Source organism: Charadrius vociferus, unplaced genomic scaffold (genome assembly GCF_000708025.1).
Source record: "Charadrius vociferus isolate BGI_N301 unplaced genomic scaffold, ASM70802v2 scaffold212, whole genome shotgun sequence".
Classification (NCBI taxonomy): Eukaryota; Metazoa; Chordata; class Aves; order Charadriiformes; family Charadriidae; genus Charadrius; species Charadrius vociferus.
In genome coordinates, this window is record NW_009647223.1 from 1217426 (window position 1) to 1240887 (window position 23462).

General features: G+C 37.5%; 1 protein-coding gene across 1 annotated transcript in view; it reads right to left on the bottom strand.

Moving 5' to 3' along the window:
* Nucleotides 1-23462, bottom strand: part of GABRG2 (gamma-aminobutyric acid (GABA) A receptor, gamma 2) — a 47397-nt gene that overhangs the window by 15430 nt on the left and 8505 nt on the right. Inside the window, exons 5-6 of the mRNA XM_009879812.1 lie at nucleotides 22956-23038; nucleotides 22128-22265 (exon numbers count right to left, since the gene is read on the bottom strand). Of these exons, the coding sequence (XP_009878114.1) occupies nucleotides 22128-22265; nucleotides 22956-23038 (221 nt within the window). The remainder of the gene's footprint in view (nucleotides 1-22127; nucleotides 22266-22955; nucleotides 23039-23462) is intronic.

Below are 23462 nucleotides of genomic sequence, written 5' to 3' on the forward strand. Positions count from 1 at the left end.
CATGATGTGAAATAAAATACAGTGCCTTTAGGGCAAAGAAAGAAGGAAAATCTGCCATGGCATTGTAGATATTTGCTTGCAACATACTTAAACACTTGGAAGCGTTGTTATTCTCTACCTGACTGTTGGCACTCGCTCTGTCTGAGCATTACATAAAGAATGGGGCAATTCATGGTCATTGCTGATACAGCACAGCAGCTGTACTAAGTGGTTTCACCCCAGTTCTAAATATCCATTTCTAAGCCGTGATTATAGCTTGATTATGTAATAAGGCAAAACAATATTAAGACTTTGACAAAGCTTGCACTATAGTCCATTTATATAAGATTATCTCTGGGATTCAGATAGCTGCAAGCCTGGTTTTCAATTTACATTCCAAAGGATGAATCCTAACTACATTGCACAGCAGGGTGGAGGGCAGGGGATGGGAGGAAATTTTCTTTTTTTTCCCCCTCCTGTTTTTAAAGAGTAACGCGTATGTCTGTGTGTGAATGTGTCTGACATCAAACACCTTGATTTCCTGCGGGAGCAGGGAGAAGAGAAATGGAATTAGTTTATGTTTGTGTGAAATGACAACCCCAGCCGATGAAACTCCTGCAAAATAAGATGAATCATTACAGCCATCCAAGCAAACGAAATTTCTTTATGTATGACATGACTTTCTGCCCGACAGTTCTTGATTTTATTTGGTCCTTGGCCACTCATTCCACTTGAAGTGCTGTTTTCTCAGCTCATTTGACAGAATGTGTTCCACTTCTCATTAGTTTCTAATTATAGGAGGAAAGAATGTAATGACACTAGACAGTAATTAAAATCTATTACTGTTGTTCCCACCTTCTCTTGGAATTCACAGAGACAAGATTCACCCTTAGAGGTTTTTGCTGCTGAAAAATGTCAGTATGTGGAAATGTATTGAGGTAAGGTAAACTTAGGTGTGTTTGTTTCTAAGGTTCCATCTGTGAATACTAAAAGTTCAGAGGGAAATTGAACATTACTGACCCTTTATATTCACATAAGATTTTTTTTCCTGTTTGGGGGCATAATTAGAAACAACTGATCTTTTTTGTTTGTTTTTGAAGGCAGCTGAGCTACTACATTGGCATTAGCAAACACAGGAGGATTTTTAGCGTGCAGGATTAGTGTTCAGATGTGGCAGCAGCACGATGTAATAGGTTGCAACTGCTGTGAGTGAACCATTATGCTCCAGTGTGTAAATAATCTGCAAATTAGAGAACCTTCTGCTCCCTTTTCCGCTCCCCCTCCGCCTAGGAAGCATCATCCCAGGATGAAAGCTCAGCGTCTCACCTCTGAATGGTTAGGAGCGCTTAGGTTTCTAAATAACCTGTTTGACTTACTGTGATAGAAAATTGGAACAAAGAGATGAGAAAATGTGAGGATGACAGAAATTTCAAGTAATGTGAGAAAGTGGAGAGCCACAATTTCCAGGCAACACAACCAGTTGGGGTGCTGTGCTGTTAGAAATCTTGCTGTGCCTGACACAGTCAAGCATCCTGTGTCCTTGGCTCTTTTGGATGTCTGGTTGTTATCTGAATACCGAAGGAAAATCTGTCTGCTTCACAAAAATTACGCATCTATAGATAAGGGCTCCATGCGTGTTTAAAGCAATGACTTGATTAATTTTGAATATTTGACATGTTATCATTATAATAATAAAGGGTTTGCGATATGGTGAAATCACCACTGTGGGCAAATGAGAAATATGTTTTATTGTATTTCATTCATTTCAAGGTATGCAGATGGTATACCCACTTCCTGGCAACGTCCAACTTACATGCTCTTACGTACAGGGAGAACGGGAGATAACTGGTTTGTTTCTGTACTTCAAAGCATGAAGTACACCACATCTCTGGTACTTTAGATCAAAGACACTATCAGGCATGAAATAAGAATTGTCAAAGCTATGTAAATTTTATCATGTCGACATTTTCAGCATTTTGCATCAAGGGAAAAAAGCACAACATGGTGGCTGGTTTTGTTTTACAGAAGTGGTAACGCACAACATTTATACTATATCATGGGTCTACATATTTGGACTTCCTAGACAACTGTGCATAATTTTTGTGAAAAGGGAGTGTGGGCAACTCCAGGGGTAATAAGAGACATGTAACATGTAAAAATGGGAATGAAGTTAAATGTGGCACTTTGAGGCCTGGGTTAAAAACTGCTAGCATTAAGTACCTGAAATAACAAAGTTAAAAGCAAATGGTCAATCAAAAGGGACAGACAGTTCCCAAGGGGAGTGAGATCTTAGATGGACCGATTCCCTTCATGGTGTCATCTCAGCTAATCTGATATGAGACATGAGGGCTCTATTTGTGGTCATTGGATGAATCTGCGGGCAAGAACTACTCCCATACTGGCTGCACAAGACACCCATGTGCCATCTGGCTTCTCAAAATTTCAGAAGAGGTTGAAAATTAGATACGGGCCTATTTGGTGAATGTCACAATAGAGGAAAAGAAAGTATTTAATATTTTTGGTCTAAATAACAACAGATTTACAGACATGTTAGAAAACTGTCTTGAAATTAGTACTGTTTAACGAGTTTTGTGCCTGTCCTGGTTACTGAAATGACTGCACAGGACTAAAAGAGTTCATAAAACATCACTTTTAGTGCTTCTGCTTTTACATCTTTATAAATTGTCTTGCATGGCAAAGGTCATTCTGGAATTCCTCTGAAAGCCGTTCATTCTGAGAGAAGAGGAATTTGAGGATACAGTACATTTAATCTTTGATCTTGATGTTTCCAGTTATTTTCAGAGCCAAGAGACAGTATTACATAACCTGAGGCTGCAATAAAACTTGATGTTTTCTTCTACTTCCTCTCCAGAGGAGAGGAAGCATAACTGCATGGAGGCAATGTTCTGCAGGGGAGCTACGGATTTCACAGATTCATTCTGTGTGAACCCCCCAGCAGAAGAAATATTTATACAAGAAAGTACCACTTGAACACCAGCATCTCACTTCCGCTGAATGCACAGGGAGATTACTGGAAAGACAGTACCATAAACAAAGAGCCCGAGGGATGCTGGGAGGAATACAACTTGCTTTATTGCTCGACTCCCAGCACTATTTTTTTTTTCAGGACTTCAATTCCATTTATTTTTGGCTCCCTTTAAATATTTTAGAAGATTTCATCAGTGAATGTTTAGTTTTAAACCCCCAGGAAACCAATCTAAGTAACCGAGAAAAGACTAAAACTCACCCGGGTATGAAACCCTGGAAGGCAAAACATCAAGGAGCAAAAGTAGTACAGATCAAACCCAACTTTCTTTAGAGCTCAGTGTGATCAGCTACCAAATGTCTTGGGCTTCAGAGAGCTAGGGTAGCTCAGTAATAAAAGGAGATAACTTTGAGCACAAGAACCCAACAAAGATACTGTCGTAAAAAGTAAATAAAAGTAAAAATATCTCAAAGAAGCAGTGTGGATTATCGATTAGGACACTGAAGCAGCAGGCAAAATATCTCGGGTTTAGTCCAAGCTCTCTCACTGAACAGCTGTAGAGCTGTAGGACAGCTATTTCTCTTCTCTCAACCCATCTCTACTCCTGTGGAGGTTCTTTGGAACATGTGCATGCTGTGTGCGTCAACAACATCTGGCAGATTCTGCTCTAAACTTATGTGGAAATATTTAATGGGAGCAGTTGAAAAAGAAAAAAATTAATATTTTATGTCATTGCATAATGTTCATTATTTATAATTATTATATGATAATTTTTATTTGACTTCTCACACAAAAGAAAACCTGAAAAAGTTTATTATTATTCTGTTTCTGGTGATACTGAAAAGTACCAACGTAGGCATGGTCATGAAAAGAAACAAAATAAAATAAAGTCACAAATATTCCTCTTTAAAATCACAGCCCGTAATCAGTGCTATAAGGATTGGTCTGAAAGTTTCTGCATTTTTTCCAAGCGTTTTTTTTTCTTAAAATACAAAGGAAAAAATAAACTTCCTTCAGTTTTGTCGTGTTCATGTCTTGTCATGTTCCTGGGTTGCAAAAAAGCAGGCTGGATGTTTTGAAAAAGTTTTTTTTATACAACATGGAAACAAAGTGACATCTATAGATGATAAGAAAATTCAGAAAACAGGATGTTGGAAAAGAATGAAAACCCTTATGCACTGGGGCTTACAAAAAATTAAGAATATTAAAGGTGATGTGCATGAGAGTTAGATTATTTCATTGTTATCTAGGATTGGATCCCTGCACCTTCCATTGAGAAACTTGTCCGTATTTAGAATCTGGCTAACCACTGAATGATATCAGTTCTTTGAATGATTACAGTAATACTGAACTTCCTGATACTCCCGATTCTTACAGGATACCACTATGTAGTTGAACCGTAAACAAATCATTCGTTTAGTGGTTAATTAAAATGTAAGTAAGTGCATAAACCAGGTAGTGATTATGCCATTGAGATAGACTATCCACAATTTTCTGTTTCTTTTCTCAATGACAGACACAGCTGGCAGCAATGCATAAGTGCATTTTAGACTTGAATTATTTGCCTCTGTTGAATATTGACTTGAAATGACCTAGCAAAAAATAATTCTGTAGCTTCAGAAATCATGAGTTTATCATAAAGGCTTTCAATGTTGAAGAGCTTGCAGAATTCTGCAGGGAATCCTCCTAATCAGCTTTTCACTTCTACTTGTTGACAAATTAAGTTCTTTAGAAACCTGTTGTTTATCCACATACACGGGTAGGAAGACAGGGTGTTCACACACCTTGTTAAACTGAGTTCCAATGCTAACTTCTTGTTTAAGATTTACTACTACTTGTGTAGGAATTCCAGTGCATATCTTAGCATTCATCTGCGTTAGCAGATGAGCATATAAATTGGTTATGCCAGGAGGAGTTGCTGTTTGAATTAGTCTTGAACATGTCTGTGTATGTGTATCATATGTAAGGTTGAAAGGAAGAAGGGAGAAAAATAATAGGCCTTTTGTAACTATTTGTGACGGTTTAGTATTTGTCTACTTTTTTTAAAAATTATAATAGTGATTACCGTGGTAATCTCACTATCCGTATGTAGCAATGTACGGTTGCAATGTGTGGTCCGTTTGTATACTGGGAAAGTAAGCCCAGTGCTTCTGGCTAATGTTGTATGACACTTTGCTGAACCTGCAGCCAAATGCAGCTATTGTCAGGGTTCCCAGCATCAGTACTACTCTTTTATAGGCTAGGTAATTTTTCTTTTCTACTCACCTCTAATGCTATGTTACTGCTTGCAAATGGAATGATTACTTTTTTTGAAACATGGACACTGGTAGAATGGCCCTTAGAAATAGTTGCCAGCAGAAGTACTGGTTTCTTAGACTGCCAGGTACAAGGAAGCTTCCCACCTATGCCTGTAACTTTATAAAGCTATTTCTGCTTTGAGTCCCTCCACCAGATGTTTCACAGTGACAATGGTCGTGGGTCTATGTAGATTGTGTTAGGGTCTTTTCAAAGGTGGAAAGAAGTGTACTTGTTGTTTTCCTCTAATTGTTAATACGTGGCTGCCTAGAATTGAAGCTGAGACAGTTGCATTTAACTTCTACAAATAAGTTCAGCTCAGTTGCATTTAACACTCTCAAATAAAATCAGGAATTAAAATAACCCATGGTTAGTCCATGCTCAGAGTTTGGTCATTCTGGAGAACATACATTCTATTTTGCCAATTTATGCATGTCTGCATAGATGTATTTAAGCTTATTTCACAGGTCCTAACCAGAATTTTGGCTTGTAAAAGTCCTCCATAGCAGATTAAACCCAGTTTGGACTAGTTGAAAGAGCACCTTTTGACCTAAGAGAGTGACTGTGACTCAAAAGAAATCGGTTTTCTAATCTGAAATACAGGAATCCTGAAAAGTATGCTGTGTTTGGCTGTTGCAGAAGTCTACATTCCACAAAAGAACAAAACATTTTTCTTTATCTGGAATGGTGTGTTTGAGGCCTGGGAAGAACAGCCCTCTCTCTCTCCCCATGAATCTGTTGCCTACCTGCTTTCTGAGCAGTACATGCTGTCTCACACAACTACATTCTCTCCCACATGAGCTGTAATTTTCTCCTGCTATACATGCAAATGGCTTTATTGAAGCAGGTTATTCCTCTTCATGTGCATGGTTCAGGAAAGTATGTATCTGCCTCAAGACAGTTGTTGACTGCTAGGATTTTGAGCTCTAGAGTTAGTTTGTCATGAACTGAGCTTAATAAAATATCATTTATTTATGTAATATACATGATGTGAGGTCACGTATACTACGTAAATAAGTAATATATTACATCCATGACTATATTACACACAGTCATACACATATGACTTTTAAAAAGCTTTAAAAATATCATAAATCCTACACACAAAGACATAGAATGATTTTCAGGAGAATCTGGATCTGTATTTAGGCTCACTTATTTGAGAGTAACTTTTTTATTGTCAACATTTTGTAAACATCTAAATTTACTAGAACCATGCTTTAAAACTATACCATCTGGGCAAGCCATTTACCTATAAAAACTGAATTTTTCCAATGAGAAATTTGGAATAATTTCAGAGACATTTTGTTCAATATTCTTAAGTAGATAAATCCATTATATTGGTGTGTGAGATTGCCAAATTACGTGGAAAGGAGTGCTCCAGTGTTCACACCTATGACTATTAAAAATAAGGTACTCTGAATCCTGCTTGTGGGTTTTTATAACTACTTAAAATGATTTCAAATGAAAATATCACAAATGTATTTGTTTTCTGATTTGAGACATTCCTCTAGAAAATGCTATTGTGGACTAATGTTTGAGAGGTAAACCGTATCCTCCTTCTCCTGCTATCTGTTTGCCTGAGGACAATGCCGGCTCCGTGTGCAGATTCCAGATCGTTTCTGGTTCCTTAAGCATTTTGTCTTGCAGAAACCAGGTGCAAACCTTCAGCAATGTGCAAATTAATCTTGTTCACAACCACAGCTAACATGTAACAGCAGAAACATCCACTGGCAAAAGCAGGTGTTGCAAAATAGTCTAAGGTGTCATTGGTGAGGAAATGAAATGGAAAAAACTAGCTGTAATAGAACAGTTATTTATATACTAAGGAAGAAGATAGCGAATGTGTTTGGGTGAATATTTAACCTCTTGAGCTTTCTAGGAGGATATTATTGACATCAGTAGAATCAAAAAAAGTAGATGATGTCAGAGATAGTGAGAGAGAAAGAGAAACTATAACAAATGGCAAGTAATGTGATATTCTAAAATCATACTTAATACCAAGAGCACGAGTAAGATAGGTCACAGGCCTGCATGCAACAGGCCTGAAGGGAAGAATAGAGATGAAGAGGATGCTTAGTTTGAAGATCATGCCTCAGAAGAGACAGCTAGGAATCATGAATAATTTATAACCAGCATTGCCATTTGAAGTCAAACAGATCAAGCTTAGGATGTAAAAAAATTTAAAGACTACAGATACCATCTTGAAGTTTCAGCTACCAGCTTCTCAGGAATAAAGGCAGAGCTTCCAGGAGTATCTAATCACCCTAGTCCAAATTCTACAAGGTATTTAAATGCCTTGCCCTTTTCAAGAGGAGACCTTTGAAGAACAACTTATTTCTCAAACAGACATATTCAGGATAACGTTCACAGCTGCTACAGAACGGGTTCCCCTGGGAGTGTCCATTCCGCGTCACGGTGTGAATACCATCACATTGTATGTTGTTTTCAGGCCAGGAATTGCAACCTTTTAATCTTTTCTTAAAAGTGAGGTTATAACACTGTGAATCCTGCGGGTTATGTCTTTTTAAGACTTTCCTCTTTTAACATTTGAAAAGGTTACGTCCTGGAAAGCTTTTAAAAATGAACTGGGAATTCTGGATCTGAAACATTGTGTGGCATACAGAGAAGGATGCATTTGGAGCCCCACCGGACTGTGGTGAGGGAACTGTGGACCGAGCTTTACCACGTAGTCTGGAGTGTACTCTACATATCGGTGATGTAATATGAAGTCAGATCTCTGTAAAGTCCCCGGCATTGTTTTTCAGAGGTTCAGCTGCTGTGTTTGTAGGTCCACAGAGAGATAAGGCTGCAGCTGGTGCTAGGCACCAGAAAAGGTTAATATACTCAGAAGAGTGCTTTTTACATTTCTCTTTCTGCGGAGATTGCCATCATAAAAGACTTAAGGATTGAGATGATAGTTTGGATGCAGAGATGATGCAGTGGTCATTCACATCTTGCAGGTGGAGCTTGTCATAGAGATTCTCTCTGAGGCAAAGCCAGTCATGGTGTTACCTCAGATACCATAAGGGAGAAGGATACTCAAAACCCAAGAAGCAAAGCAATAAAATTGCAAGCAATAACTTCTTACATCCAACAAAACAATATTTGTTTTGAAGAGGCTCGTGAGTTTCCTGAAAGAGGTGTGGATATGGAAATGCCATCCAGTTTCCCTCAGGAAACCAACATTTCCACCAGATAAATGCAGCACTCCTCCCCAGTGCTGTGCCCAGCAGGTTCAGCTCTGCTGCCCTTTCCCTAGCAAGCGCATTGCCATTCATGTGCACATATGGCAGGTGGGAGAGAAAGAGTAGCCAGAGCCAAGACCGTTCAAAATACTTCAGTAGAGTGAAAAAGAGAAGTCTGAGGTTGGGTTTTTTTGTTATGACTTCCAGTTTTTTGTGGTGGAAATGACAGAAGTGTTCTCAAGTTGCATCCCAGCAGTTCCCAGCCAGATGAATTTTAAACATTTTATTATTTCTGGAAGAAGAAGTTCAAAAGAAGATGACTGATGGTAGTTTTTGAAAAATACATGTTTTACTGATGTCGTTTCCTCCCTGTTTCTTGATCCAAACAACTCTATGTGAACACCTTTTTAAGCAAAGTGAATGTTTGAAAATATGAACACAGGTGTAAACAAAGTTTTCCAAGCAGCTCTCAACATGAAACAAGTTATTTGTTGTTTAGATATATTACCATGAGGTAGCAACCCTGATCTCAGATGAAAATTCCACTGTCATAGAAATTATATCTAGAAGAAAAAAGATTTTGTATCCCCCAAGTTTGCATTCCGCAAGTGTGTGAATTATAGAATTACAGCTTTGCCATATCAAAAATGATATTCCTCATTGGTCTTTTCTGAAAGGCTACTTTGTCTTTTAAGCTTATTTTTATATTGTATTTGAAGTTTTGTACCTGTGGCACTGCATTCAGATAGGCATATTATCAATTATCATACGTTTATCTTTGATTTTAGCTAGTATAGGTGGAATAAAGCTCTGGCATTTAACGAACCTAGTCTGAAGTGTAGGCTCTATATATGAAGAACTTTAGCTCGGGCTGAATTTCCTCATTTTTGGAAGTGCTGGAGTCAAATATTACTTTAAGAACATTTCTATGTAAAATTTTTGTTCTCATGTCTGCTAGAGAATCCTCATAATCTTCATACAAAAGTTCAGTATATATTAGCAAATTACTATCCCTTTAATTCCACTCATCGTATCCAAAGTGTTTATCTGAATGTGTGCAAAATAATTGCTGTTCTTCAACCTACAAATATTACACTGAACAATTCTCACATTTTTTCAGTTGTTTCCCGATTTCAGTTTAATTCCCAATATCCTCATTGGGATATTTTGGCAAAACTGGTACTGTATAAGCTTTTGTTAAAACTTAGAGAAGTATATTGCTTTTTATCCTTTTCCTCTAAGAGAAATCAAGGTTATATTATCTCAGGCCCTTGTTTTCTATAATTCTGAAAATATTGATCAATTATAACTATTAAGAGAGAAGTTGTAAAGTGTCGAAAAGATAGGTAGAGGGATTTGAGGGACTGTCATATAATGCTGCCCTACTGCTTTCAACAACATCAGCCGCTCCATACACTCCTCCTCCTAGGAAAGGTTAAGGCATGAATTCGCTTCTTGTTAGACTTCAGAGAAATGACTTAGAGAACACCTGTAAGGAATGCTTGAGCTGTTGAAAAAGCTTGAACTGGCATTTACATGTTCATTAGACAGTAGGGAATTCTGCCATGAGATGTAAATCTAAGACATCAGCTCTTCTGCTCACAGGACTATTCATTTTTCTTACTTAATTCTTTCTAGAGAAAATCTCTTATCACACCAGGAAACAAAAATCCATTTTAAACTGTTAAGGATGTAGTACTAGGAATGAGATGGGCCAGAGATAAGGAGATAAGAGATAGAGAATTTTTTATTCCCAATTTATCAGCCTCATCAGCACAGCATTTTGTTTAGGGGGTATGGTTAATTGTAGAGCTACCTAATGAAGAAGAGGTGGGCACCAAAGCTGGCAAACTCAGCAGGGGAATGTCTGCTTGTGGTTGCTTTACTATTGACTTGTTTCGGAATGTAACCTGAGCTGTGGCAACTATTGCAAGTATTAAATGATTCATCCTCCTGCACAGAACAGGCACTACCACACCTAATGACATCTCAGCTGGGTTATCGTAGGTTGGCTGGCTGGTAGGACGTTCAGCATCATCAGTCTTAGTCATTACAAAGCCCTGAAAATGTAGACGGAGTGACAATTCTTTATTGACTGAATATTTTTGTATTTTGCATAACTAGAGAAGGAATGTTCAGTAAGGTCAAATAGTTATTGCCATCTGTGATTTGAATGGACAGGGTGTGATCTCATTTTAGGGATTTTGGAGCGGGGCAGAGTTTGTTTTTGTTTTAACCTATACACTGACAGAACAGAAGCAACCTTGTATGACTGATTGTTACCTACACAGAACGACTCTATTTCCTCTCCAAACCCATATTCTCCAGATTAAGAGAAGAAATTGATCTACAATTAACAGGAACACAGTATTTACTATAGTCAAGTTTTTTGATCATTTTCTCAATCCTTAGAACTATATATGTGAAAGAATAAATAGCAATTTGCTGACTAGTTTCATGACCATTTCTAGTCACTAGCATTAAGACACACAAAGGGTGTTGTACTTTATGCATTAAATCTTGAAAAATATTTCAGAATTCTCTTATGTAGGGCATGATACAAGAAAGTAGTGTTACATAAATTTTACCCTGCAGCTCTTTAGCCTTAATTATGCAGTCTTCTAGAGAGCAGCAAAGAACTCACTTAATAGACTGTATCACTTTCCGAGGTAAGTGGCATATTTATAGCTTCTATAATGTATATCAAAATGAGTACGATTATGCCTTGTTTAAAAAGGTGATGTTAAAACACGCTGTTTACAATTAAGAATTTTTTTTGCCAATAAAAATGAGGGAGTTAATGATCGTGAAACATAAAATGATAAATATTTGAACATTACTACCATGCTTAACATTATCATAGAATCATAGAATAGTTTGGGTTAGAAGGGATCTTTAAAGGTCATCTAAGTCCAATCCCTCTGCAATAAGCAGGGATTTCTTCAACTAGATCAGATTGCTCAGAGCCCCGTCCAACCTGACCTTGAATGTGTCCAGGGAGGGGGCATCTGCCACCTCTCTGGGTAACTTGTTCCAGTGTTTCACCATCCTCACAGTAAAAAATTTCTTCCTTGTATCTAGTCAAAATCTACCCTCTTTCAGTTTAAAACCATTACCCCTTGGCCTATTGCAACAGGCCCTGCTAAAAAGTGCATCCCCGTCTTTCTTATAAATACCCGTTAAGTACTGGAAGGCTGCAATAAGGTCTCCCCGGAGCCTTCTCTTCTCCAGGCTGAACAACCGCAACTCTCTCAGCCTGTCTTCACAGGAGAGGTGCTCCAGCCCTCTGATCATTTTTGTGGCCCACCTCTGGACCCGCTCCAACATGTCTATGTCTTTCCTTTTCTAAGGACTCCAGAGCTGGACGCAATACAGCAGTTGGGCTCTTATCAGAGCAGAATAGAGGGGCAGAATCCCCTCCCTTGACCTGCTGGCCACGCTTCTTTTGATGCAGCCCAGGATGCGGTTGGCTTTCTGAGCTGCGAGCACACGTTGTTGGCCCATGTCCAACTTTTCATCCACCAGTACCTCCAAGTCTTTCTTGGCAGGGCTGTTCTCAATCCCTTCATCTACCAACCTGATACTGGGGATTGCCCTGACCCAGGTGCAGGACCCTGCACTCGGCCTTGTTGAACCTCACGAAGTTCACAAGGGCCCACTTCTTGAGCTTATGCTACTATATTCCTCTGTGAGAATCTGTTGTCAACATCATAGCATGGTTTTATGGAATTGTAGATAACATGTCTAAAAATGTAAATTTAACATTTTACAAGAGCAAGGTACTGCAGAGAGTTTTAGAAGTTTGTATGTACTATACACATTTTCATTTAACACCCCAGTCTATTTTCTTTTTGTTTTTTTCTGGTTTATTTAATAATTAAAAAAAAAAAAAAAAATCAAAGCTCCCTGGGAAGGTTTCTTTAAAATTATTAGTGTTAAATCAGTTTCATTTGCTTTTTACATGGAATATTTGGCTGGATTTGAGTGTTATTAGCTCCCATTGATGCTGCCTGACTCAGATACGCTTGTTACAGAAACTTGTATGTCTTACTTCTTTCAATTATATCTATTCAAATACAGTGACAACCTCCCCCAACAAAACAGCATCTTAGATAAGTAGGTTACTAAAAATGCTATGTAATGACATGAGATTGAGAAGCTGGAAATTGCACTTGCAAACTGAAGGGATTTAACTGCGTAAGAACGGCCTTAGAGGCATATGCTATTATTTAGGACGTATACGTGCTCCAGGCAAATCCAAACTTATTTCAATTGAACGATCCCTACACTATACACATGGTGAACATTAAGCTGTCATGACTTTCAAACATCCTTAATGAATTTGTTTTTCTCCACTGAAAGAGCAGGAAGATGATAAGTAACGTAAGACCAAGGGGAAAAAATGTGATAGAAATTTTCCTAAAATCATTGTACTACAAACATATTTTTTGAACACAAAATGTGTCTAGAAATGAAACATCAGTGAGGAAATGGACCATCAGTGCTATGCTGATCAATTTACAGGTTACAGAGATTACCTTGTGACTCTACAGCTGAAAGGCTGAAGTGCTCAGGAACCCTCAAATTATCACGGGATTGTTTGAAGTTTAATTACTTAAACAGGACAATAGAACATTTATTTAGTTAAATCAATATTTCAAACATACATTATTCACTATGAAGAAAACTCTTCTAAAAATGCCTAATATTCAATATTATTTTAATACTAAAATAATAGTGAATATACGTTGTTCTTTAACTACTAAGCCATTGTGTTGAATTCTTTTGAACCCAAGATTTCTCACCATGATTCATTGTAATTAGGTCTAGCTCCAGTTGCAAAGAGTGGAATTACAGTGATTTTCTCTTGTGATATTGGAACAGTTTCTGTGAAAGTCAATCAGTGGATGGGGTATGATAATGGCATTACTAAACAGGAATTAAAAAAGGGAGTTGGGATGTTAATATGCTTTGTGTCTCAAAGAGTCATCAGTACTTATGAAAATACATTCATGGAGCGTTAGAGGCATCAGAAAAATTTGTATGCTTAGTTATTTGCAGGAAAGGCTATAAGACATAGAATCACTCTGTTAATTTGCTCATTTTAGCATAAAATTAAAAACATTAAAAATTATGGGGTTTATTTATTTTTAAATAATTTAAATTTCCTAAAAGATCTAATTATTTTCTTGCTATTAAATGAACAAATATTATTTCTTAAAGCCACTTTTCTGTTATATCTACAAAACTGTATTTATTACAAAACCAATCTTGCCTTTAACGCCTGTACTTTTGCAATTACCCTGCATTAGATTCAGTGGAATTGCTTATAAGATTCTGTGCTATCCCTTATTTTCTGGCTACTTGTATATTAAGCCTTTTTATCCCTACCTGACCTTTCTGAAGCTCAGTTTAAACAGTAGGCAGCCATGCTTTCAGGTATGGCAAACCTTCAGAAAGACAAACTCAGAAAAAGAAACTTGACCCTCAAGAGTTTTTAATTGGGAAGTCAGGCGTTGAAAGGGGTTTCAGGCCCCAACAACCTTTTTCTTCAGGGACAGTCATGATTTTACTTTCCTGGTGTGACTCTGTTCGCACTGATTTTAGGAAAAACTGAGAGTAAAAAAGGGCTGAATTACTGTCACTAGAATTTTAAGAAAGCCTTCTCAAAAGATAAAATATAATCATCAAAGAGTCTTTCAACTCTTTATATGATTAGTTAGAAGCAGGTGAACTCGAACACCTGAACCTGAAGCTATACAGATACAAACCTCGACAGAAAAGTCAGGTTCTTTCAATCTGTAAGAATTTTAAACATATTGACTCTACGGGAACAGCGGTTTATTTTTTTCCTGCCCATTAAACCACAAAGATCTAGCACGTCACTGTGAGAGGGAGAAAAGTTAAGGAGCCTTTATGCTCTGGATGCTTTTTTGCATTAGCACCAAAGTGGGGATGGCCCTTCAATCCTCAGTCACAGCTCCGGCACTACTGCCGTGGCTTGGCGCTTCTCGCTGCTTACCATCAAGCTCTTTCCGAGGAGTCCTACAGCATCTAACAACATTATGGAAACATTTCACATGGCTGCAACTACACTTGCCGCGTAAACTGGAAAGATCCTTTTTGTTATGGTCATAACTGAGCGTGGGGCAGGAAAACAGGCCAAAACTAGCTATTGATTATATCTGTTACCTGCATCCACAGGTTTTCTTGTTGGTTATGTCATTTGTGTTAAATTCCCTGCCTTGTGTTAAATTCGGCCTGTACTGTTAAGGTGTATTCCTGCTATCACAGGAATGGGACCACAGTGATTTCAAAAACAACTACAGGCCAGACGATGAACAGAGGGGTGTTTGGATGAATAAAGAAAGTGGGAAGGCAAGTGTGCAGATTTTCTCAGGTCTCTTGGGATGCTGCCAAGGGCTGAAGCAGCCAGTACGGAAGCCACCCAAACACAGTTGACTGGAGTCCTTCCCAGCCATTCTAGGAGAGGCCTCTGTCCCTCTTCTCTCTAACTCATTGTGCGGTTTCTCAGGAAGCCGTCAGCTTGTTCCTGTCATCGTGTCTGCCTTATAGGCATTATATAAGGTTAAATGGTTCTAAGGCGTTCTGATTTTGCAGTTCCAAAAAAGGGCATGTACATAGGTCTTGGATGTCTGCATGACAGGGAGGAACCAAAGAGCCTGCTTACTGAATTAGTTCATTTATGCAATCGTGTGAATTCATCTAGAAATGCTCATTTGCCACACAATTAACCAACTTGGATGAGAAAATGTGGAGTATAAAACAGGTATGGGACAGAGGGAATTGTACTATATCTTTACTCTTTAAAGACATGATTCTGAAAAGTAGAGTGATTATTTTAAATGAACAAACTTTTCAACAGTTACAGCTGTAGCAAACATTACTTAATTGCTATGGTTTGATGAATGACTGGACAGATGTGAGTATCTGGATTATTCGAGAAAAGTTCATTATTCATATTCGATCGATGTTTGTTATTCATTATCCTTCAGAAAAATACACAGGAGTAGTTACCTTAGACTGGTTTTATTCCCTGACAGCAATATCAAACTGTTGTAAGCTACCACCATAACAAAAATCCTCTTCCTGCTCACAGAATTGTCTGTAACCCTTCATAATGGTGGTATATGAAAGTTAAATAACTCAACTCCTCCTGTATTTTCTTTCAAATAATGGTATGTTGGGTACAGTAATGCTAAACAATGGTTCATGTGAGTTAAAGTAGAGGAGACTTTAAATGAGAAAAAAGAATAATTTATAAGCAAAAATATTCCCTGGTTCTCTCTTTCTGGACACGTGACAAGAATGTTTATATTAGGGGTAAAATCTTATGGTATAGCTATTAAGATATTTTAGGGTTATCTTAAGAACATTAAATTAGAGCTGAGGATTTCCTTGGAAGCAGCAAACAGAAAACCAGGCCTTTCAGTCCCTTGTGTCTGCCTACTGCTTTAAATGTTTCATCGTCCTACAGAGACAGTATTCTTATAGCAAGTATGTTTAAGGTAATACTTTAATATAGCTTTTCAAAAAACAAGGATATTGAGAGAAATACCCTCCTAAACCATAAAGAGAACAATAAAGAAACACAGAACAATTTAATAATAGGCTGGGTTTTCTGAATTAAGGCATATGTCACCATTTGCTTCTCTGCAAAGTGGATAGAAAGTATGTTTGGAAGGAGTTGGAAGGGACCTTAAAGATGATCTTGTTCCAACCCCCGTGCCATGGGCAGGGACACCTTCCACTGGACCAGGTTGCTCAAAGCCCCGCCCAGCCTGGCCTTGAACACCTCCAGGGATGGGGCATCCTGCATGCCAACAGTTCGATTCATTAAAACAGCATTAAAATAAAGTATAAAAGTCTGCAAATACATCCTCTTCCACAACTTAATAGCCTTGACCACGTTTTCCTGATAAAACAGAAACCAGACCCAGATCTATTTATGTCGCTTAATAGATGCATAGCAAGATAAATATTTAATTACCAATTTGACACTGTTTATCAATTATGAGCCATACACTGTCTCTACTGCACAGCTCCAATTGGCTCTGTAAAACACAGAACAGGAAGAAAATAAAAAGGAATTTACACGTACTAGCTCACCCATCTTGTGGATTACCTGCAGCCTGTTGAATTGCTGTATATTGGTTATTCTTATAATGCCTTTGTATCTAATTAAAAATTCAGGATGGACTCTGTGAATAAGCAATAGACAATGTCTGGTCTAAAAAAGGAACTACCCAGTCACAGAAATGAACTGGGAATACTAGAAGCTCCATCTGTCCTGAATAATTACACATTCCCAAATTGTTTTGCATAGTACAGTATTTTGTACATTCAAAAACATTGGAATAGTGAGTAGAAATACAGTTTATCTAGTAATTTTTATGAAATTCATAGAAACTTATTGATGGAAAGAATTTCAAGATAGAAGTTAGTCCTTTCCTCATGGTCTGAGGTGGGATTTCATAAAACCTCCGATTTTAGGGTTTCTACAATCTCCCTAAAAAGTATGTGCCAGTGCTGATTATTGTTATGGTTTAAAAACAGTATGTTGGTTTTACTCCTTTGGTCACCAATTATATTTTCTTCCAGACTAGTTCCATACTTCCAAATATTTCCATAGGTCATGTTTTCTAAACCCTTTACTTACTACACTGTTTTGCACTCCCCTGTTAAAAAGTTGCACTTAAAAGTGAGCTTTTTTTTTTTTTTTAATCAAGCAGAATGCAGCAACTGTTTGTCATCGTTTTTTCACAGAGTGGAACAGTGAATATTTCTCCAAAGTTTACACACAACACTCTGAGTAATGCTCCCCAGAAAAAGTGGTTTTTTGCAATAGTATCACATTCTCTATACTTGTGTGTTTGTGAACCGCTGCAGACACTGGATTTTTTTTTTACACAACTACAGATCTTTTCATATTGGTACATTTGATTATTTCCTTCCTACAGTCTTTTACTCTTTATTTAAAGTAACTAATTACAAATTTTGGAATTTTTCTTTTTTTCTGTTCCCAAAGTACAACACGTCCCTGATCGGTGTCATCCACTTGTGCATTATATTTTGCAAATCTTATGCTTCTGTATCACTTGTTGCATTGCAGTAACAATCAGAAAAATTAAAGCTTATCTTTCTAGCTAGTCAAATCTGAGTAGAGAGGGTTCTCTAGAAAAAATTGCTTGAAGTCCCTCCAAAGCAATAGACGCCTATTCTATAACGTGATTCTAGCCAAGCTCTATAATATTTTCAGTGTGAGCTCCAAAAAGTGAAGAATATCTGCATTTGCTGATGTGATTCACAAGTGGTGGACTTGCTGGACTATTTTCTCACCTCATTTGTTTCTTATTTTTAATCCACAGTGAATATAAAAGGTCAGAAATTAGATACAGAATTGTTCTTGAAGAAAAAAAGAACTGACAATCATTTGAGTTAAGTGTATTGTGCAATGCTAAATGAGAATATAGAGGACGGAAAAGCATGTCCTGTGCTACAGCTGTTACTTTTTATTCACTTTATCATTGCTGCTTATTGTATGATACAACTCCTTTTCTTTTTGTGCTGTGTCCACTTTCTGCCACATTTGCCAGCTAGTTTTACATTTGTCCCATGTATACCATATGTCTAATCAATCACACACCCTTTAATAACTAAAGACATTGTAAGTAATAACATGAACTCTGAACATGTCAGTAAAGCACCTGGCTTTACTACGCAACCTCAGCATTAGGTTTGAGATAGGATTTTCTAAATCTGATGTATGGACTCTTTGTAAGGTGTACTCATGGCAACGTCCATCCAAATTTCAGAATTTGGTGAATTTTTATTGTCTCGGCTTTTCTATTAGTTCATCCCTTTTTTTTATCGGAGAATCTCACTACCGTTCAGTGGATGGGGCCTTATACTATAAGCAAAAAGGTCACACAAGAGAAATGGTAGTTTCTTAATAAGTGACAAGATATGCACTGTTTGAGCAGTGATTATGAACATACATCAGTAATACAAAAAATCTTAAACCCATCTTAGTTTATAAGCGTGTGAGGTCAACTATAGTAGTTGATATAGCTCAGGTGATATTATGTTTTAACATGCACTTTATTGCAAATAATCTGAACTAAACCACTGCTGTTTACACAGCATTGGTTGCAGTGAAAAAGCAAAAAATATACACCGGTAATATATTATTAAGTATACAGACTATTTAGTCATTTTAACAAAATAGTCATAGGGCAGAAGGTTAGGAGTTAACTTTTTTTAACAGTCCCCCCCATTAATGGACAGTGGATTCCATTAACTAAGCCATTTCTTATTCCTTGGTCTGGGGCTTTTAAAGAAAATGAGTGTCACGTGTGAATGTTCAGTTTGGAGAGAAACAAGCTGACAATTCAGGATGACTCACTTCAGAGAAACAGACAGGATGGTTTGTAATGTTCCAGCTGCTTTTTTCTGCTGTTATCGTGATTTGCTAACTGATCAGGGACAGAATTCTGACATCTGGCCTTTCACGTAATCTTATATTTCTGCAGCACATGCAAAGGAAGAGCAGAAGATAAATGTAGTCACTTCAGCAAGTCCGTCAGATCTTATGAAGCTTACACTCAAACAATCCTTGTCCTTCTCTGCCTATAACTCAGCCCAGATCTCAAATGCTTAGCTATGACAGAAAGAGAGGTAACAGAGTTTGTAATGAGCAAGTCTCAGCCATCCTTTCTGATTCTCTTCTCTGCTCCAGTCACCAAGCAAGCATAGCCCTTGAGGACTAGAATGTGTTAGTCACTGTGAGGCATGAAGACAAAACAAGGGTTTGTTTTGAAATGGAGTAAATGCAGATACAGAAAGTTTACTCCACTTTCAAATGCCTTAACACTAGTCCCAGGCTCCTTCTGTTCTGTAACTGTTCAATCTCATGTTCTCTAGTTCCCCCTTCTTGTGTTCAGGTTTCTCTGGTTTCTGTTGTCATCTAAATTTAGTTCTGGGGAAGAGTTCTTGGAAGTATAGTATAGTCCTCCTTCTAACTTCTCAGTAATCTTTTAATTGCCTCCTCCACTGTACCTCAGCTCGTATCCCCACTGAAGCATTGGCAGTAGTGCTGTCATCACTTTGTACCTAAATTCTATTATACGCAATTGGTTGCATAAAGTCTCAAGACTTATTTTGGCTATATGGGCATTCAAACTTTTGTACTGGTACAAACTTATATTTGTACATTTCAGACTTGTTTATTCAGGCTGCACATGGATTGCTAACACATCTGTAAGCCTAGAATATTTTTCTTGTCTTTTCTTTTGGAGAAACTGTTGAAAATGTGTGCATGTAAGAGTAATCATAGGTAGAGTATGGATCTGGCTGAGGAATACTGGACTTAATGTAGCCTCCAGCATGCTAATAAGGCACGTAGGCAAGGAATGAATGGCCTTTAGGCTCTGCCAGCTTTAGCAAAATATTTGTAGGAGATAGACCAGATTTGTGACAATCCCTATTTTGTTGTTTGGTTTGGAGTTTTTTTTCAACCTTTTAATTATTTAGATACTGCATCTAGATCAAAATCAAATCTAATTTTCTTACGTATCTGTGGTCATAAAAACAAGAGGAGGAAAGAAAATCCAACATAAGATAACTGCAGCAAAAGAAATACACACACAGGACATTTTTCCAAGTGTTTATACTCCGCAGGTCTTTGAAAGCAGCTCAGCAGGCTGAGTAGCTTTCACGAGCTTTTCTTCTTAGGAATTGAGTGATGACTAGAGTGACTCTTTGCTGCTTTGAAGTGTATGCTAGCTGCTAATTACTTTTTTTTTTTTTTTTAAAGCAAGTTAAAAGGGCTGGTGTGTGTCGTCATATTAAAAACTACTGATGCAACATTATGGTAGTATGCCAGGTGGGTACTACAAGCTTGAATGGCTATCCCCTGAAAAAAAAGCAAAGGTTTTCTTTGCATGGGAAAGTATATTTTGCTTTCTGTGTTTTACTGTTTGTTTCCCAGTGTGGGGAAACTTTCTTCATAGTAGCAGAACATTAGAGAGTACTTTCGATTCACCAGTGCGAGATGCACTGAATCAGTGGATCTGAAGCTTGTAGCATGTTAAGAGTTTATTACTTTCTATCTCTGGCCAAGAAAATAACTTATTAGAGAATGGCTTAAGCAGAAAAGGAGGAAGAAAAAGCGCAAATAAAAGAGGCTTGAATTAAGGCAGAAATAAAGTTAGTTTTGAACCTGGGCAGGATGAGACCTTAGACCACACTTGGGTATGCTGCTGCCTTTTGTGCTGAGGTGAAATGTATCGCTGTTTATTTTTGCTTTGAGAGCAATTCCACCGTGTCGTGTGTAATGGTGGTTATTAGCAGCTGTGGCTTGCATGCATGCTGCTCTCTTGTCCTCTTTTGCACCTTTATTTTTATTTTCCTAGGAAAATGAGAAAGGTCAAATGCTTTCTTGAATAGCTGACTAAATATCTTCCTTGGCTAAAATGGCAGAAGATGCCATGAGGCAAATGTGGCTACAGCTGGGAGGCTTCATTCCATTTTTGTCCTGCTCATAAGACTAAACATGTCATTGGTGCTTAATGTCCAGCGATTCAGGAGTTGGAACTTAGAATTCAGTCTCAACCTCTTTGTGTGCACTCCAGTGTAATGCACAGCAGGCTCCTCTCAACTCTAGTGTATCTCTCTCCTTTTGCATATAACAGCAATGCTGACCTTTTAGAACTAAAACGGATGGGGGATACTTCTGAAGTCAGAATTAACACAGATGTCTGAATTTAAATCAATATATTTGCCAGAAGCATAAGATAAGGTACCAATCAAAAGCAACCCGAAGAGAAAAACTGCTTTCATTTCCCAGTTCTTTTTGAAAGTAAGAAATCAAAGACAAGGGGTCTCATGCACATACAAGAATATTAATATGCAATTCCTCTTTACATCCTTTCTCATATTCACTGATTTTCTTTCCACTGAGAAATAAAACAATAGGTATGTATATACATAAAAGAATGTATTTTCCTGCTTAGTTAGTAGGGTTAAAATTGCTATTTATATAGCAAATATAGTATATTTGCTATATATATCGCTGAGTACTTCCTCATTTATCATTTTAAATTCCATTACTTGTTTCCAAGGAGATAGAAATATGCAGGAAAATCATCTGAGATTCTGATTTGTAAGGTTCTCTTTAATGAGAATGGAATGTGCCCTGTTTTAAAGAATGAAATAAACGGAGGTGCTGTAGTAAGAAGTTGGGACTTTGAATTTAATTTCTGTGCAGGCCTACTTTCTGCTTCTGGAAGTTGGAATGGGATTGTATAATATTCAATTCAGTATCAGAGTATCGTTTAGTGGCTCAGCTGTGCTGCTTTCTACACTGAAGCAGAGGAGGAAATTCCCTCACCCAAACCCACTTTGTAGTAGTGTCTTTCTCCTGACAGCTCTAGGTATTTCTTGGAGGACAAAAATGGACAGTAGACAACAACTTATTTTTCTTCCTGCAAAGAGCTTTTCAGAAATACCAAAGCCGGGATGGTTCCATAGGTATTTAGAAGTCTGTAATTGTTCAGTGAAGTGCCAATGCTAAGTTCTAAGCAGAGATATCTTTCTTTTTTTCTTTCTGTTAATAAAATCCTGAATGAATCTGAAGGTAAATAGACCAGTTGTCTTACCTGAAGTAGTCTTCACCACCTCAGTTGTATTTCTTAATCCTGTAAAGGAGAACTGGTAAAGCCTCCAGGACCTGGTGTCTCCCACTTCCACTGAGCTGCGCTTCCATTGGTAAATGATCTCTTCTCTTGGGTAGCCATCTTATTGCAATGGAAAATACAGAATTTTTTGTTTCATAGTGATTGCTAGGATTTTAGTGTACTTTGGGGAGTAAAAATACTGTTTTCTATTTCTAGAAAAACTGGAGCATATTGCAAGTAAATTATAGATATGCTTTTCTCAAGTTACTTAGCAACACCTTTTATTTAATGTTGCCTTTTATTTTATTTATTATAAATTAAAATAGCGCTTGAGATAAATTTTTCAAAAATTAGTTTTCCACTTTTGTGGACCCAACAGGATGCAATTTTGCCCATCCTTCAATTATGCCCTGCAGCTGGACCAGGAACTCACACCTTGACCTGACTGCAAAATGTCAAACTCTGGACTCCAACTATTGCAACAGTAAAACACTCATGTGCAGAAAGTATCAGGCCTTGATACTTTGATGCTGAAAGTAAAAATTTCTACTGTTATGCTAAGATATCAGCATAAATTAATCTTGGAGGTCCCAGAAATTGTATCAATTTTTATATAGCATTCCTCAGTTACATTTGTGAACATATATGATTCATGTACTTGAAAATGAGGTCAAAATAAAACTGAAAACCATTGGACTATGGTTCTACATAAAATCATAACCCTCGCTGACTCTAAGTATGTAAATATAAATTTATAGTTAGTAGTTCAGTGGGGGTCAGAAAAGGGATATTTCTAAGCATGTTACTTACAGCTTGAAAATTCCAGGGGGCAGGAATGGGCATCCATTGGGAAGTTGTGTAACTGTAGCTGACACTCAGCATCGATTGTCAGCCTGAGGAGAAAGAGATCGGGATATACAGAACGTACTTGAGAAATTTTTCCTGAAAGTTACATCATGGCAAGTAAAACGAGATTCTTACTAGTCTGGAACCTGGCTATGAAATCTGCAAATATATAATAAATATATAGACAAAGCAAAAGTAAACTATTGACATGTATGTATCAATTTGGATATTCCAAGCATAGGAAGACATTGTGGTTACTGATAAGCAGTGTTTCTTTTTCGGTTATATAGGCCCTGACCATCTACCTCCTGGACTGTGTAATACAATAAGGTATTAAAGTTCAGTTGCTATGCATCTGAAATGGCAGCATCACTCATGACTGGCAAATCCACAAGTAGTTATACAGGTCATCTCATGAGCAGTGACAAATCTCTGTGTCACAACATGCCATAATGCACTAGGGAAATGTAT